Source organism: Colias eurytheme, chromosome 2 (assembly GCF_061535395.1).
Source record: "Colias eurytheme isolate Ceu_HAF_F1 chromosome 2, ilColEury1 Martin Lab GWU primary, whole genome shotgun sequence".
Classification (NCBI taxonomy): Eukaryota; Metazoa; Arthropoda; class Insecta; order Lepidoptera; family Pieridae; genus Colias; species Colias eurytheme.
The window spans coordinates 10,329,241-10,348,290 of NC_142981.1; the positions used below are offsets into that span (position 1 = coordinate 10,329,241).

General features: G+C 32.0%; 1 protein-coding gene across 1 annotated transcript; it reads left to right on the forward strand.

The window, feature by feature from the left end:
- Window positions 1-1,684: 1,684 nt before the first annotated feature.
- Window positions 1,685-17,600, forward strand: LOC149910651 (homeobox protein aristaless-like). Its single transcript, XM_090108236.1, has 5 exons — window positions 1,685-1,866; window positions 11,673-11,866; window positions 12,258-12,303; window positions 16,395-16,588; window positions 16,960-17,600. The coding sequence occupies exons 2-5, from the start codon at window positions 11,676-11,678 to the stop codon at window positions 17,318-17,320; spliced, it is 792 nt and encodes a 263-aa protein (XP_089964362.1). The 5' UTR covers window positions 1,685-1,866; window positions 11,673-11,675; the 3' UTR covers window positions 17,321-17,600.
- The last annotated feature ends 1,450 nt before the right edge of the window (window positions 17,601-19,050 follow it).

Consider the following 19,050-nt stretch of genomic DNA (forward strand, 5'->3'; position numbering starts at 1 on the left):
TATAAACGGTTAAATTATGTACGTTTTTTTGTGATTCAATGTGATTTAACACCTAGAAATAAACACATTGTGAGAAGCCAACCAAATGAAAGATAAGAATTCGATACTCTATTTTTAAAAAAAGCAGACATACCTATTTAATACTATTTAGTAGTTACAGAGGCATATTAACGCTGGACCTAGTTATTTTTTTAAGTATCTATCAAAGTAGGCGACGAAGCAATTGTCACATCCGGAGAACTGGGACATCTAAAAAAAATAATAACACACTGATTGATTTTGGTTACCAATAGTCTAGCCGACAAATTAAAGGGTATGAGCGATTACCATTCTTCTTACTATCATTTTAGGGGCTATTATTGTAAAGCAATAAAATTAGAATCTACCTTGTCCATCTTCAAAATGTCACGTACATTTTAATACTTTTTTAATACGAGTGTCGGAAGTGTTTGTGGACTCGTAAACTAATTATTATCTTTATTGCAATAACTGCAAGTGGGGAAGTGCGTAATTTTTTCCCTAACGCGTCCGTTTCCGGCGCGGTGAAATTTGTGTCAAGTTAAGAGGCGGGAAAAAGTTTTGGGTTCCGTCTGATTATGAATTTGAGAAAATGTTAATGTAACAAAAAGTCATTTGTGTGTACGTTTAAACCAGAAAAGGAGAAGAGATAGATTTGGTAAGGGAGCTATACAGTATTCGAATTTATATTATGTTTGAACTGTAAAGAGGGTGCCAGTAGGTGCTTACTCAAAATATTTCGTTTAAATGTACAAATTTGTAGATTGATAAAGACAATTATATTTTATGAATTATTATTCATTTATGCAGAACTACCTAGGTATCTGTTAAACCTAACAAACGTAACTGCCAACAAATATTAAAACAACACTCTACCAACAGAACTCTGATAATAATATATTGAATTGAACAAATGTATGCCCTAACTGAATTTACACAATCGACGACTAACGACACAAAATAACAATTACAGCGACGAAGATCGTATCTCTGTAATTTGCGCTGTATCGTGCCCCTAATAACGGCCACGGTTTTATTGTGTTATTTACACAAATAAAAACGTTTATTTTTACATTTTCCCAAAATTAAATACGGACTAATTCGAGCGAGCGCGGGAAATGTTTAGTATAATTTACAGCAAGAGTTTTATCTCGGTTTATTATTCATATGTTATTACTTGCGTAATTTGCTTGTTCTTTTTTACATGATTAGCAATGACTGCTATGTAGTTAAAATAATATTTCTCATTCATTTTATAATTAGATATGTCCAAAAAAATGTTCGAAAATTTGTCGAACACAGATTTTTAATTTTATAATAGGTTAATTCATTTTATAATGATTGTTGAAGACTCTGTGAAAATTATTGCATCAAAAAATTAAGCTACAAGAAAATCTTGGTAGATACTTAATTTCATTGCTAGTGGGTAGCAGTTAGGCTTTCGACGCGGCAGACAAACGCATATATCGTGACCGTGGCCAGTAAAGTCAGTTTGTTGATAAAGTCAATTAGCAGTATCGAACTTGGGACTGGTATCAAACGATTCGAGCCCACCCTCGCGACTGTCAATGTATTTGAGCGCGGCTATTGGTCGGGCGTACCGCAAGGCGGAGCTTGGGCCCGATACATTTTTTATTCTTCATTTTTGACTCGTGCGTAGGTGATCGCAGTCAAGTCGCTTTATTCATAACCAGTCGATTGAAGGCGTTGGTGTGTCATAGTTTATTAATTTGTTGTGTTCGTAACGTGTCATGTAAATTGTGACGCACCTATTTAGGTTGTGTGAACTTATTTTATAAATTGTTGATTGCGGACTAAGTTGTTGCTGCTGATTTTAAGTGATTTAATGTGAGTAATAAGTAATATTTTTTTAATAATTGTTAATTTTTTTTATTAATTTTTTATTTTTATTTTAATAACTATGATATTTAAATACTATCAAAAATATCAAATAGTTTATTTCATTAATTTATTATTTTTGTATGGGGATTATTTCATTTTATCCTATAAAATTTTTATCGATTATTTTTATCTTTTAATTAATGGCGCACATGTAATCAATCATTTGATTGTAAATTCATGTCGGGGTCATGTCCTTGATTTATAAAATTTAAGTAGATGTAATATTTTCTTAATTTATTTTTGTAGATATTATTTAGGAAATACCTATCATTTCATATATTTCTTAAATATTAGGCAAACCATTTATGGTAAAAGGTGTAAAATATGTATCGTATTATTATGAATTAAGATTATTTTATTGGTAATATATTAAGTACACACTACGTCAAACCCCCCGCAGTTATTCTAATTATAAACAACAATTAAATTTTATAATGACATTATTTTGATTACGGAAGAACCGGCTTCCATTAATCAACGCTAACTTGACGGCACCCATCATAATTTTTGTAGTCAGAAAAGGTATAATATTCGATATTTTAAAAGCATTTGCATAATTAGGTGAATTTTATTGCTTTATTGAATTAGGGCCGATGTCAGACCCAAAATTGAAATCAGCGGGGTTCCTTGTGTTGTTAATTTTGTTTATAGCTTGTATTATGTTCAGCTCCGTACGTTGTGTCCATATCTCGGGGTCTATAAATGCTCTTTAGATTACTGTATGGGTCAACAACAAAGATCGAGCCATTGTAGTGGTCTCCTTTTTATTAGACTTTTATTGAGCCACGTAAGTATTCATCTCGCTGTTAAATCTATTTATAAATATGTACAATACACATTTGTATTTTACGCTTCAGTAGATATATTGGATAATAAATATTTTATTGCTGGAGAAAACCGTGTAGGCGACACCTTACAAACAGTCACTGGAGTTAGATAATATTTTGACAAAGATAAGGCAGCTATTATCCATTATAATAGCTGGCGATAATTAACTGATAGGTAGACAGGAAAAATGTATACTTTATTTCACACGATAATGAAAAAATTTGAATAGTCATTGTAATAATATAATTGTATTAAAATGATAATAAAATAATTATGATTTTATATCTCAAATTAAATAACACATCTCACTTATCTCCCTTTAATACGACGTGATATCTTTATTACTATTTACACCAATCTCACGTAGTTTTACAATACAATGTGTACTAAATTGAGTTCTCGCACCACAATAGCTCCCCGAATGAGTGATTCTAACCAATTTTTTACTAAAGGGTTGGCCGATCTCAATTCGATTAAAGTTACCAGCTTGCGTGGCCCCTGTATATGTATCCAGTTGTTGCATAGGTTGGATTTTGTTTAAAGAGATACGTGAAGGTCAAGGGTCTCGTAGCGCTGGTTTAGATAACCACTGGATGACTTGCGGAAGCCTCCGGAACGCGAGCAGCATTGATTGTATTAGACTTAATTAGATCTTAATTAACATTCTGATTTCTCATTACACGCTACTCTGGGCTACTAGCGGTGTGTTTAATAGGAAAGTCGGTTACAGAACGATTTATATCTCGATTTTTAATTGTGATCAAATTTTTTGTTTCATTTATTCGATGATGAAATTAGGGTAGATTTGTATGAGATTAATATCAGCTAATGATTGGCGTAATTTTGAATGTAATATTAAAGTTTGATTTGATCTGGTAATCTGATACAATTTTGTGGGGTTCTGCATTCGATGTTGTTTCAATTATTGTATTAGGTCCGATTATAATGGGATCATCATGGTTAATATGTATTATGTTTGCATATCTTTTTGTCTTGAAGAAAAACATGTTTAAAACTTATAATATTTTCCTCGATATAATCTTTTTGCACTCTTAGAATTCAGGGATTAAATGTTTTTGTCCATTAGTAAGGACGGGTGTTAATGGTGTTTCGGATTATTTGAAACCTTTAGATAAGCTGAAAGTGGATGAGTCACCCGTGACTGATGCCTGTCTCTTAGCTGATAACACGACCTTTACTTAGGGTTCAATTTCCATTGCCTTCGTATAATTACATATTATTAATATGTTAATTTTATTAATTCGTGTCTGCTAAATTGATAAAACAAATGTTTCCTGTACCAAGGAATATCGTATGTAATTACTTAGGTAAATAATAGGAAAAATACTGTCGCATTTAATAAGTAGGTATGCCATTTTATAATTGCCGATTTAATTGGTATTTTGCATTTGACATATTTTTGTTAAATTTACATTGTCGACTTTCCGAAGTATTTTTTTAACAAAGGCATTGAACTCCAAGAACGATATTCACATGTAATTCAGTTTTATTGTACTTTCCAAACATTCCAACGGCAATTCAGATTTTACTACCAATATTCATAAGACAAAGTAGGTACCTTAGTTTGATGATGATAAATTAAAAATAGTAGCCGAACCTTTACCATTAAAACTTTCAGACGGGATATAACTCATGTGTCACGAGCCTGGTGACAAAACATTTGATAATCTGTTCCGGACTAATGGACGAACGAACATAAAGTATAATCCGGGAAGGCGCCGTGCGTATCAACAAATACTATAAAATAACTAACGCATGAGTAATCGCATTATTCTACGCATTTTTAAAGCTAGTAAAGTTCCAATGTTAGAATTAATCAGCTCTATATTAACATAAAACGTAATTTGTTTGGTTCTGAGCTTTTTTAACTGGAATTTTTGCATTTAAGATTGGTGTAGAGTAAAGAAGATTTTGTTTTTTGTTGTTTTAATCATGATTTAAATTTTTTAAGCTTCTGATTATTCTCTATCTCGGAAGTATAATTCCTTGTTTAAGTAGGTATGCATTAGCTTTTTTATGTATCTAGTGGTAAGAAAGTAGGTCCGCAGATTCTAAGCGCTTTTAAAGTATTTTCTGATATTTTATTTGAATTATCTATAATATTTACATCTATGATTAACATCATCCTAGATTTATTATTTAGCCAAAATTTGGTCGATTTCCACGTGCAAAGATTAAGCCAATTTCTATTAAACTTAGGTATCTGATATTTTTCAAAGACTTAAGAAATTTGGGTAAATACACAAAGTTCCAGACATAAATTTTTCAACTTCCAACACATGACATTATTTTTAATTCTGAAGCGCAATCGTGTATGAAATGAAGTATGTACGTCTGTACGTTGGCGAATATTTATGACTTAGGAGTTAATTGCAAAACGCTAACTGCACGGCTCTTGTATCTGAATAAATTATTAATTACTTGAAAATGTTATTAACTTTATGGCACAATTCAAATTAACCTGTCTGATAATACGTATCGTATTTGCTCATAATTAGCTAGCGCGAATTTTTCCGTATCTAAGAACTTTTTGCGGTTCCTCTGGACATTTTTCGAACTTTCTCGACTTTTCGCAAATACGTTAGGAATTAGAATTAACAACTTTTTTTTAAATATCTGGTAATGATGAACAATAGTATGGTACTATTCAAATCTTTAGATGCTGAAGATCTTTTGATCTCTAGGTGCTTTAGATTTTGAACGTTTGTAAGTATCAATAGTCAATATCTTCTTATAGGCTAAGTCAGAAGTCAAAGTTGTATCTAAGGCATTACATTTTAGATAACCTTTATTTAAATAGGATGTTGTTTTCTACCAATTATAACGTAAAGTTCCTCTTCTCCTCAAGATTTCTAAGAAAAGCATTTCACATTCGATGCGCTGATCGTTTTCTTCGTAAGCATGTAAGATGTTATCAGCCTTCCGTTCTGTTAGACCAAGACCTTTTTTAACCGTCCGTAAATGCTTAGCAGGATTCGAACGAGGACGTTTCACTTTATCCTGTTCTTAAGAAGTACATACTTAGTATAGAAACAGAGGGTCACACTCAAACAATAAATTACAATTTCCAAACTCATTAATTTATAAATAAAAAAACATATCAACTCTACAAAAGCACCTTTAATTGGGTTATAATAATTATGCTCATTCTTTTAAAAGACAAAGAATAGATACTTCTTATATAAACAAACTAATTGCCTGTTAAAATAAGCAATAGGTAAATAAGAAAGAAAGCCATTATAATAAAAACAAAAAATGTTATTTTCATAATAGGTTGGTAGTACTTTGTGAACAAAATAGCCTTTATGGTTTAGTAATTATAAGTTAATCTAAACTATGCCTACAATTTTAATTAAGTTTTAATTGTTAGTTTCGGAAATTAATTGATTTTGTCAAAGGAAAGTTGGTTAATGGAGCGGTACGGGCAAGGGAAACGAACTCTACGCAACTTTGTTGAAAAAAAAATGTCATTATAGTGTTTTACTTGTTTTGTTTGAGGAAATGACTATATAAAGATAGATTTTTTGGTCTTCAAGTGTAGGTCAGAAATAGATTTGAATAATTTGCTAAATAATATGATAGTGACATGATTACCATTTTTTGGTGTTCATAATTTTGCATTTGTATATCAATAACCGTCCTCAAGGGGATCAAGTTTTGTCAGTTTACAAAGAAAGATAATAACAGTAAAAGTCCCTTTGACCAGATTTAATACCAATCTCGATTCAGACTAGCCAACTGCAGGAGACTATTGTGTCAGTAGGAAGTAGGACATTCGATACATTGGATCAATGACCAATACGCAAATGAGAAATGTAACCAGCCAACCGGCAAAACACACTTCTTGATTACTTTATTTAATTTAATCAAGTTTTTATCACGGCTGGTAACTTCGATACTGCTGTTTTTGTTTCGTATGATTTTTTGTTGTACCGGTTTTAATGCTAATATAGTTAAATTGAACAGAACACACGCAATTCGTTGTTTTTAATGTAGACGATACATTGTAGACAATATATGCAATCCAAAAACAAAATTATGCAGTCAAATAACAGCGCAATGCAATTTTATAAGTGATTAATAATTATAAATATTAAAAACAAGAAGTTTATTAGTAAGTCGGTGAAAAACAACCTATGATTTATTACCTATATACCTCAGTAGGTATACATTAATCGAATAGGTATCTATATAAATAAATAAGATATTAAAAAACAGCAATACATTTACAAATTATCCACAACAATAAATTTTATTGAAATTCACATGCATTACAAAGTAATATATATAAGTACTAGATTAAAACAAGACACAGACTTAATGAAACAATTCCTTTTTAGTGCTCAAAAACATTTATTTTACAAAGTATAGGTAAGTTAATTTGTATCGACAGATGGCTGCGTCGACAGGTGTCGTAACACTTGATAGAATTTAGTCTATTACCGTCTTATTGTGACCAGTCATCGGTAAATTAAAGTTAAAACGTGCATTATACACCAATTGGAAAATATGCAACGCTTGAAAGAAGCTTTCCTAGAACAAAAACAATGTTCAATAATTGTCTTAGAACAATGAAGGAAGAATTATAATTTGTAGTATTTTACTAATTTAGATATTTTTTCAATTTAAATGTTTATACTCAGTGGCGGGGCAAGACCTAAATTTGATGTGGGCAAGACAGATTTCGCGAGGCCCTGTTCTATGGCGACCTGAAGACGGATTTTATAAAATAATAAAAACAACACTGCCAAGTTTTTATTGCGTACTTTGATTTGATTGGTTGTCTTCCTAGTCAAGAAAGTAGTAAGCACTCAGGTTGTTTTTTTTTAATTTATTAAGGCATTGGAACTCTGGTCGGTCGGCAGCAAATGTTGCCAGACCAAGAAACTATGTTTCACAACAAAATTGATTTATATCTTTTTTAACCGACTTCAAAAAAAAAAGAGGAGGTTATCAATTCGGCCGGTATATTTTTTTGTATGTATGTACACCGATTACTCCGAGGGTTCTGAACCGATTTACGTGATTCTTTTTTTGTTTGATGCAGAATGTTGTCGATTTGGTCCCATAAAAATTTTATTCGGATAGGCCCAGTATGTAGTTTTTTATTTTAAAAATAACTACGTTAAGAACAACCGACTTCAAAAACGGAAAAGCAAAAAATTAAAAGATTTGATATTATTAATTACTACATATTATTCAGATGTGCTATTTATTAAATAGGTTTGAAATCGGTGCCAAGCACTAATAGTCTAAGTGATAAGTTGAAAATGGCGAAAAATAGAGATAAGTCTCTTAAAAATACGTGCGATAGCTCATTTGATTCGGAATGACGTCTAGAAAAATGTATCGGAAATGTGTACCTATTAGCACACAAAAAATTGCAAAAGTTGTAAACAAATTAAGTTGCAAAAATAAGGTATTTCGTTTTTTGTTAATAACTCCGAAATTATTAACATTTCAGAAATTTTGAAAAAAGATTCTTAAAGAGTAGGAAATTTCCAACGAAAAACTCCCGACTCCCAGAATTCTATCTCCATTATTTATAATTTTAATTTAACGCTGAAAATAGGCCTCCGCGCGGCATTTTTAGGTAGCGCGCGCGGCTTCAAAACTGAGCACGTCACACTAATTATTTTTTTAAGGTATTAAATATTAATTTAAAAATTTAAAAAAATTATGGTGTATTCCGAACACTTCAAAGAATTTGCTCCCGTTGGAAATTTTACTTAAACTTAATTTTTCAACAAATTAGACAAATGTTAACTAACGCAATTTTTTCGAACTTCCATCCTTATTGCACATTAAAAAATGTTTAAATAATTTTCGTATAAATTTTTCCCTTCATATAAATAATAAATATACTTAACAAGATCGCGCCATAAAAGTTTAAAAATAATTTGGAAAATCCAAAAGTGCACGCCTCATAATTTTTTTTTTAATAAATATTTATTAATTATTATTTTTATTTATTTAATAACAATTAAACCACATCGAATCAGACCCTGAAAAATGAAAGGGTTCTATTCCTGAGCATACTCAAGCGTAAGAGAAAAAAAAAGACTCGATTAGTAAAGTATTCCGGTCGCTATCGTGTTAACAAGAAAAAGGATCCGCACATACAGACACACGGACGTCCAAGACAGAACTTTTTTAAACTGTTTTTTAACTAGTTTAAATAACAAAAATGACATCAAAAATATCATGAACGTTAAAAATAGTGTTTTTTCTTAATATGTGTGTGTATGTATTATCTTACAAGTGCAATGTATGATACATAAAGACATTTTAAGTTTGAAAAATCAGATGTTTTGCGCGAAGTGACAGTAGTACCCACCTCAACGCTTCGCTTATGAGGCGTGCAAAATTAATTTTAATACTTTGTTTATAATATTTTTTTAACTTGAACAAAAAACTAGAAATCCAATATTTTTCGTTCAAGTTAAAAAATTATTACGACAATTATTTAAACATTTTTTAATGTGCAATAAGGACGGAAGTTCGAAAAAATTGCGTTAGTTAACATTTGTCTAATTTGTTGAAAAATTAACTTTAAGTAAAATTTCCAACGGGAGCAAATTCTTTGAAGTGTTCGGAATACACCATAATTTTTTAAAGTGAAACTTTTATTACATCGTCTCAAACTTTTTGGTCTGTGTAGCGCATGTCGCGTGTATCACGACAGCGACCAGACCGTCACGCGACATGCGCTACACAAAGCAGTGTTCGGAACCGTTCGAACAGTTTCACTTTTACCGTGGTTTCATAAAACCACACAACATTTTTTAAATTTTTAAATTAATATTTAATACCTTAAAAAAATAATTAGTGTGACGTGCTCGGTTTTGAAGCCGCGCGCGCTACCTAAAAATGCCGCGCGGAGGCCTATTTTCAGCGTTAAATTGAAATTATAAATAATGGAGATAGAATTCCGGGAGTCGGGAGTTTTTCGTTGTAAATTTCCTCCTCTTTAAGAATCTTTTTTCAAAATTTCTGAAATGTTAATAATTTCGGAGTTATTAACAAAAAACGAAATACCTTTTTTTTGCAACTTAATTTGTTTATAACTTTTGCAATTTTTTGTGTGCTAATACACATTTCCGATACATTTTTCTAGACGTCATTCCGAATCAAATGAGCTATCGCACGTATTTTTCAGAGACTTATCTCTATTTTTCGCCATTTTCAACTTATCACTTAGACTATTAGCACTTAGTATTAAGCCCGTGCACCGACATTAAACCTTTTTAGTTTTTTAGTAAATAGCACATCTAAATAATATGTAGTAATTAATAATATCAAATCTTTTTTTTTATGCTTTTCCGTTTTTGAAGTCGGTTGTTTTTAACGTAGTTATTTTTATTTTATTTTATTCTCGCTTTAAAAAAATTTGAGGCGCGAGGCCCCTTGTACCGCGAGGCCGTAGGCGGTGGCCCACGTCGCCCACGCCTTACGCCGCCTCTGTTTATACTAGGTTAATTAATAAAAATTGTTAAGAAATCAATTTCATTCCGGTCTATTTAATTAATATTTTCCATTAAAATAAATCGAATTTTAGGTATTCCTATAAAATTCCACTCATTGGGTAGGTAATTTTAGATAAATATCTACTTTATCTATGTGTTATATCAATTAAAATAAAAAATGAAACAATTCCAATAAAAAGAACGAATATCTATAATACTAATATTATAAAGCTGAAGAGTTTGTTTGTTTGTTTGTTTGTTTGAACCCGCTAATCTCGGGAACTACTGGTCCGATTTGAAAGATTATTTCGGTGTTAGATAGCCCGTTTATCGAGGAAGGTTATAGGCTATATATCATCACGCTACGACCAACAGTGGTGGAGCCACGGGGGTGAAACCGCGCGGAGCAGCTAGTTATAAGATATGCAGTTATTTCTATGATATTCCACTAATTTTGGTAATTTAAAATTTTTAAACGTTCATGCTACAATAATTTAAATAATAGTTTTTTCAATACGGTCTATTTAGATAATGTTTTTCATTAACATACTAATAAAAAAAATAGTAGATAATAGGGACAGTCTGTTTCTATAACATTTCACCAATTTAGGTACCTAATCAAAAATTCAAACGATTTGCAGCATTAATTAAAATGAAAAAGGTAATTAAAACAAAACATTAAAATTTTCCATTGCGGTCTATCAAGCCAATATTTAATTTCAAAAACGAATGCATACCTACAGACTACAGTAGGTATTTACACAACTTATCTATCTTAAAAAACTAAGTCTGTAATATTATGTGACATAGCCTTTTAAATTATCTCTTAAATCTTAAATAACCTAACCTATCCCAAACTTACGCAACTTAAACGTCCCCAGATAATTAGGTACCTATATTATTGCACGCCTCATAAGCGAAGCGTTGAGGTGGGTACTACTGTCACTTCGCGCAAAACATCTGATTTTTCAAACTTAAAATGTCTTTATGTATCATACATTGCACTTGTAAGATAATACATACACACACATATTAAGAAAAAACACTATTTTTAACGTTCATGATATTTTTGATGTCATTTTTGTTATTTAAACTAGTTAAAAAACAGTTTAAAAAAGTTCTGTCTTGGACGTCCGTGTGTCTGTATGTGCGGATCCTTTTTCTTGTTAACACGATAGCGACCGAAATACTTTACTAATCGAGTCTTTTTTTTTCTCTTACGCTTGAGTATGCTCAGGAATAGAACCCTTTCATTTTTCAGGGTCTGATTCGATGTGGTTTAATTGTTATTAAATAAACAAAAATAATAATTAATAAATATTTATTAAAAAAAATTATGAGGCGTGCACTTTTGGATTTTCCAAATTATTTGAGACTGTGACTGTGCCCTTTTCACCGAAAAATCACAAAATCGCTTAAACCAATCGAATCTTCCAGACCATGGGTGTATCAGAACAATTAACCGAGCTGCCTCCCCATGACCCTGAGCGGCCATGCTCCGGCAGCGGACTGGACGACGAGGACCTGCCCAGGCGCAAGCAGAGGAGATACAGGACCACCTTCACGAGCTACCAGCTGGATGAACTGGAGAAAGCGTTCGGCAGGACGCATTATCCGGATGTTTTTACTAGGTGAAAATTTTAAACAGTAATATTTTTATAAAGTTTATTTACTTTACCATCAAAGGTTCATCTTAAAAGCCTTCTTCCTCCTTAAAGCCGGCAATACGGTCGCAGTGTTCCCTAATGCTGTGAAATGTTATGGGCGGCCATCACCTACTATCAAGTATCATCTCCTGCTCCATTGTCGGGGTTGTAATTAAAAAAAAGCTAAGGCTCCGGATTAAATACACCTTCGGTGTTACAATGTTCTTAGAAAAATTGGATACTTACCTACCTTCACTTGGAATCCTATTCTAGATACCATGATTAATACAAACTGTAAACATAAAATGTGAACTTACGTTACTTTCAGCCCATTTCAAAAATATAATGTTTATTAAATATTTTTTCTTTGTTATAGAGAGGAGTTGGCTTTGAAAATCGGCCTTACAGAAGCTAGAATCCAAGTAAGTGTTAAAATATTACCACCATATTCACTTTTTAAACATGAACATTGCTTTAGGACAATTTTTCTATTTCAATTACTTTGCGAACTTTAAATATTCATGCAACAGATAAGAAAACTGGGTATAGGTATTCGTTTTCATTTAATAAGTTGACTTAAAATATTTTAATACCGCAGATTAAAAACCGGCCAAGTTTTAACCAGAAAGTCTCAATAGTCTCAATTGTTCAAAGTAAAAACGCAATAACATAACACGTGATAAAATTCAATAACAAGCGAATGTAACAGTCGTTTAAGACGTATATGGATTTGTGTAAAAACTAATAATTTTATCCGCCTTTGATTCGCCTCTATATTACCGACATGTTAATGTTTTTGTTATGCCATTGTACTTGCTAATATAGTAATTTTTATAGCGGTGTAAAAGGCAGTTAGCATTCCGACAATATAAGCGGATGCAGTTCATATTTATTGGCTATTTTCTATTGGATTTATAGATAGCAGCTCTGATATGAAACATGTTATAGTGTTTTAACCAATGATCAGTTTATGACCTGAAGTTTTTATACAATACTTTATTACAATACTTCATTTAGCATGAAATATTAACGCAAAAAACATACTTCTTTGTATATGGTATAAGAATGGTAGAGCATGGAATGGATATTTCTTACCTATAAGTACTTCGATTTCTCTTTTCTATCGACTCGATATGAAATAACTTTGTCCTACCTAAAATATATCAAGAGGGGAAATGGGAGGGACCATAAAACTAGATTATATTATATTGATATTGTGTCTTCCTTACTTGATTATATACTTAATGTTTTTACTGAATACACAAGTACTCATTCAAAATAACAACCCATTCATAACGAATGGTTAGGGAGCCAGGTGCAAATTTGGTTAACTATTTCCTCTCAAGAGATAATTCGTCAGACGCCTCAGAGTATAGTATTATAAAGCCTCGTGAACGTCAGCTGGCGCTCGGTTGGGGGGGTGAGCGGTTGTAGCCTCCCACGCACATAGGAAAAAAAATACATTCATTCATTCATTTCCTCTCAGCTAAAAATTTGTCAAATTGTAGCTAACCCAATATCTCAACGAAAAAAAATAGTCAGCTGGTTACAACATGGTGTATTATACGTCAGCTGGTGTCTCGAACATGAAAGTTAAATTTAAAGAAAAATTTATTTTCCGTTATTTCCTCTCAAACAAAAATTTACCTGATGATAGCTTATATGTAACTGTGGATAAATATATATGTCAGCTGGCTGTATCTTGGTGGAAAAACCGTCAGCTGATACGGGAGGCTACAACCGCTCTTCCCCCCAACCGAGCTCCAGCTGACGTTCACGAGGCTTCATAATACTATACTTTGATGCATTTTACTAATTACCGCTTGAGAGGAACTTGGTCATAAAATCTGCTGCTGGCTCCCGGACCAAACAGAAATTACTTCAATATTCATTTATGACGTTAATACAAGAAAGCTCAATAACGATCGATTACAAAGGGAATAAAAAATATTTGTAGACGTTTAAAACGTTAATATTTTTCTCACGTCCATACTAATGACTGTGTGATGAGGTGCCCATTAAACGTTGATTAAAGGGACATTCCCATTAAAACTGTATAATATTGAGTGCACACCTTAACGACTTTATGATAAAAACACAGAGAAAACTGTGGTTTGTGAATCACATCTATTACAATCGAATAGCGGACATTAAAATAATTATAATGAAAGTAAGGCAAGGTTTTTCTGTTTTACCTACACATAAATGCGATTATGATTATACCTTCCACTTAAGTGCGCTTTGTTCTTAGAAAATTCGCCATTTAAAGAGCAGTCAAATGTCTCATTAAGTCATTACGTATACAATGTATAATGTATATGAATAAGGTGATCTTAGTTTTTATATGAGAGTAGTGTGCAGTTTCGATCAATACTGTACTAGTAGCATATAATAATAATTTATTAAGTGTTCAATGCCCGTTTACTATTAACTCTTCAATAAACTGAATTTGTAGACTTTCAGCAATAACATTCCAGTAGTATTACGTAGCTTTTGGTAAATCATTTATAGCAAATTGGCAATTGCTATGTTAAAGCGTTTACAAAAGCGTATTGTTTCGGTCTTAAGATATTCAAGTGACAAAAGTTTATTTAAGATTATACTGACAACCATGATTATTAAATTGTAAAGAAATATGACACTTAATAAACATGTCCAACAATATAACTGGAGAATCGTTCAGTTCTTGATAAGTAATTAACTGGCCGTTTGAAAGATAATTAAAGCCATAAATTTCCGTTTACGGCCTGAAATCATGGTCGCTGTACTCGTTCGAAGAGAATGCAATATTATGTGCCATATTGGTTTATAACGTCTCAATTATATAGCAGAACTATTTTAACGGTTTTTAATCACTATGTTGACACGTAAGAGAGTTTAAACGGTGTCCATAAAGATATTGCTTTATGGGACTAGATTAATCTGTTTATAATTTCTCTATCTATCGTGATTATGATGTCCAACTGGTTTTAATCCAATATATAAACTATCGTTAAAGTCGCAACATACAAAATGTTATGTAGTATACAGTACAGTATTCGATTCAATATTACTTTTTAAAGGCTTAACCATAAAAATATGTATAAATTAATATTATATTGTTAATCTTTTCTGGGACTAAACGCCTTAAAGTCATTTATTAAGGCAATTAAATCGAGGATGTAGGTATCATTAACAAAGTCTTAAAAATCATTTTTCGAATTCCAATCATAACAAAATTCGGGAAAACTAATTCTTTAAAATATTATTTCATTTCGTTTTGAAAACATTAATTATACCTACATAAATATAAGACCTATCAACAAGCTTTTCTTACATTAATAAAAGTTCATCTTAAAGTTATTTTCTGAGTTTTTAAACCTCTGAATATGTCCTTCAAATTACACGACTCGACAAAAAAATTTTCGTTCTTTGTCCTAAAGTTTATACTATTATTTTCCAGTTAGTAATGCACAAAAACGAAAAGAAAATACCTTTTTTCGGTATAAAGTTTGCTTTTGTGATAGTTATAATAATAATATAAATTTTTCAATTTTTTCATAAATTTTAATTTTTTAAAAAAACCGCGCGGTGAGAGTGGGATATTAACGTTTACACTGTGCCGCTAGATGGCACCCGAGTGATAAACAACCATCAGGTATTATTTACAAGCCCAGAATAACTTAAAATGTCGTCACGAAAGTGCAAATACGATGCTGATGCATTTTGTTTTATATGTGGTCAATTTATTAAAGTTCGAGACGTGAAATATGAACTAAAGACATCTCACGTTCTCTGTGAAGCCTATGAAGCATATTTTGACTGTCCTGTACGGAATCAAGATAAGCCATGGGCTCCACATGTTGCTTGTAGATATTGTAAAAGGTGTTTGGAAGGTAAGGCAAATTCCAATTACAAATTTTAAGGCCATGGGCTGCAGGATGTCAAAGTACATATGCTGCATGCTCATTTGGATAAATTTAAAAACAATGTGGGATCCTATTCCGAAGAGCAAGGAGAACGTTTCCATCAGGACATCATGAATTTTGAACAACGCTATCAAGGCCAATACAATGAAAACATGATGGGCGACTATATTTGGGGTTTATTGAGAGAAAGTAGCTATGAACATAAAAGAAAAAGTAAAAGTGTGCACTTTTAAGTTATTTTCCACTTTTCTGTAAGCTAATTTGATAGTAAAACTCAATAAAAATAATAAACATTTTTATTTCAATAGTTTTATTTTCAATTAAAAATTAAAATCCGAGATTTTTAAAAATTTCCTTCAATCAGTCTTCTAAGCACAAAAGCAAAGTTTTTCATGCCATATATTTTTTTTCCGTCTAATTACGACCTAAACTACGAAATTTAATGCTTTGCAAACAAAGTCAAATTTCATGGTGACCCGTTGTTATTTTTCATTTAACATGGCACGAAAATTTAAGCATAGAGATTAGAGACTTTCAGAGACTTCCTGAAACTGGCCTTAAACTTTTTCCAACGATCAGTCGCTTTACACATGCCTTGTCATCAGGTGTGGTTCCAAAATCGGCGAGCGAAATGGCGCAAGCAAGAGAAGGTGGGGCCACACGCGCATCCATATAGCGGGTACCTTGGCAGCGGGCAGCCGTTGCCCGCGCCAACCACGCTCCCGCCGCCGCCGCACCCGCTCTCACAGCTCGGCTTCAGCTTGAGGAAGCCGTTTGATAATGCACTGGTTTCGTTTAGGTAATGAGCAGATGTTTTATTTTTATGTATTCATATTATTTATTTATTTATTTATTTATTAATACTTTATTGCTCTTAGAATCATTACAATAATACTTAATCTAAGGATACATTACAACAATTGGCAATTATTAATTTTCGTCAGGGGTGTTTATTCATCAAAAACTGGCCTGAAATGTATGAAATTGTTACTTTTTAATTATACTGGATTAGCACATACTTTTGGTCAATAATTGTTAATAAGATACCTTATTATTAGTCCAAAGTCACTAACCTGTGTTTTTACAAATTATTTAACATTCATGTCTATTATTTATTTTTCATATAATCTCATTTCGGCTTTATTTGTAATATTTTATTATTGTCCTCAGGTACGCCAACACACCGCTGTTCGGAGCGCAGTACCTCCCCCCGCTATCCCGGCCGCCTCTCTTCGGAGCCCCCTTATACGCTACATCACCCGCTCACTTCCACTCTCTATTCGCCAATCTAACCGCACCTGAACCACCAAGACTGTCCCCTGAACAACCTCAACTATCCGATTCTAGGACATCATCTAGATCTCCTGAAAGATCGTCACCTGCTCCTTCTATTTCTCCCCCTATTTCCCCTGGAAGTGAGTCGATACCAGTTGACATAACCAGTTCTAGTATAAATGCGCTGCGACTGGCAGCCAGGGAACACGAAATACGATTGGAGTTGTTAAGGCAGAGAGCTGATTTAATGTGTTAAGTTGTAAAATTGTATTATTTGTGGCAGCTGTCCAAATGCCTGTGCTCTTTATATGTGGCTATGACTTAATGAAAATTCTAAATTTTGTAAATGTGGCATTTGTAGAACTATTGTTTATGTGATTGTTTATATAGTTGGCCAGCTCATGTTATCCTGTTTCAGTACTCTACAATAATAAAGTTTCAGTTTATTATCCTTAAATCCTATTGAGGTACCAATTTATTTGCACTGACATGAAAAACAGCCGTTACAATTAAGTTTTAATTTATATTATTTTTTAATGTAGCTCAATAGAATAAAAACTTACAAAGTTGGTTTATTTCAATCAGTTCCCAGTATTTTTTGATAACTAATAAAAATATCTCTTTCACAACAATATATTGTAATATTTTTTCATTATACATGAGGAAAATATGTTTTTATTTCAGTGTGTAGGTATATTGTAAATTCTTGACAAAACCTACCTATACGTATTATATTGAATTATTGTAAGCATGAAATGTAAATAACTAGGCTAAAGTATTAAATTTTATTAAGTATCTATAAATCAATTTATTATTATTGCATCCGTCCAATGTGAATTTACTTAATTGTGTTATTTTCAAATAAAGCTATTTTTAGTTTATTTTGTGTGTTCATTTAAACCGGGGTTAAATTTTTGTCCTAATTCCATTTGATTTTTTTTATTAATTTTGTTTTAATTAAATTGAATGAAGGATGGCTTTAGTAGAGTCGAGTATAGTAGAGTCGGTAAAAGACTTATGAATAAATTAATGAAATAATAAATTAATAAATAAAATTCATTACCTATACTGCAAATCAACCTGCTTCGAATGATTTTAAATGTGAGGTTTCAGGATTATTAAACTCTACTATGTTTGTGAAGTCCCATGTCCCCAATTGGGGTAAGGGGCAGATGCATTATGCATACATCTATTATGTTTAAAAACCCGTAAAGCTTTACCCACTACACTTCCAAATTTGTCAAAATGCAAAACATCAATTGCTTTTTACAAAACAAATGATAAGTTAGTTATAATTATTAGTAAATCTATTTATATATTTAGTGGCCTTACCCAGGCGTTTGGTGGGGCAGTGCCTTAGGGCCTTAAAGCTCACGGGGCCCTCGAGTCTTATCAGAAAATCTCGACCGAACCGAAGTTTAGAATATTCCTCCCATTTTCAAAATAAATATATGACAGATTGCAATTTAGGTAGTCATGGCGGTTTTTTTTAATTTTTCGTTAAGGCCGTGTACGCGGTCCGTGCGCTGTTTGGCTCAAATATGTGATTTTTCAAACCAGATTGTCCATCAACCACTTATCTTACAAACATATGAATTACTAATAATTTTAGGAAATTTTATTGTCTATGTAGTTAGTTAAGAGTTTTTTTCAATTAATACAGTATTTCTGAATACCATCAAGATAACTGAGCCGATGATTACTTGATTTCACTTTTAGTGTCAATTTCGAAGCTAAAAATATCTGAAATTGCTGACAGATCTAACACACAATTATTTTTAACTAACTGCAAAAATCCTTATTAAAATAGTTAGTTAAAAGATTTTTTTATTTTGGACTCCTAACTTACGAAATTAAAATCCGAACAATGTGAATTTTTTTAGAAATTATAGTCGACAAAATGATTATTTTCACCAAGATATTTGACTTTATTGAATACTAGCAATGCCCTGCGGTTTCACCCGCATAGATAGCGATATCTTTACA

What these genes read in the sequence shown, in the direction of transcription:
- LOC149910651 (XM_090108236.1), top strand. Translation starts at nt 11,676, where the DNA reads ATGGGTGTATCAGAACAATTAACCGAGCTGCCTCCCCATGACCCTGAG. An exon ending in TATCCGGATGTTTTTACTAG is followed by an intron (nt 11,867 to 12,257) that starts GTGAAAATTTTA and finishes TCTTTGTTATAG; the next exon opens with AGAGGAGTTGGCTTTGAAAA. An exon ending in TTACAGAAGCTAGAATCCAA is followed by an intron (nt 12,304 to 16,394) that starts GTAAGTGTTAAA and finishes CCTTGTCATCAG; the next exon opens with GTGTGGTTCCAAAATCGGCG.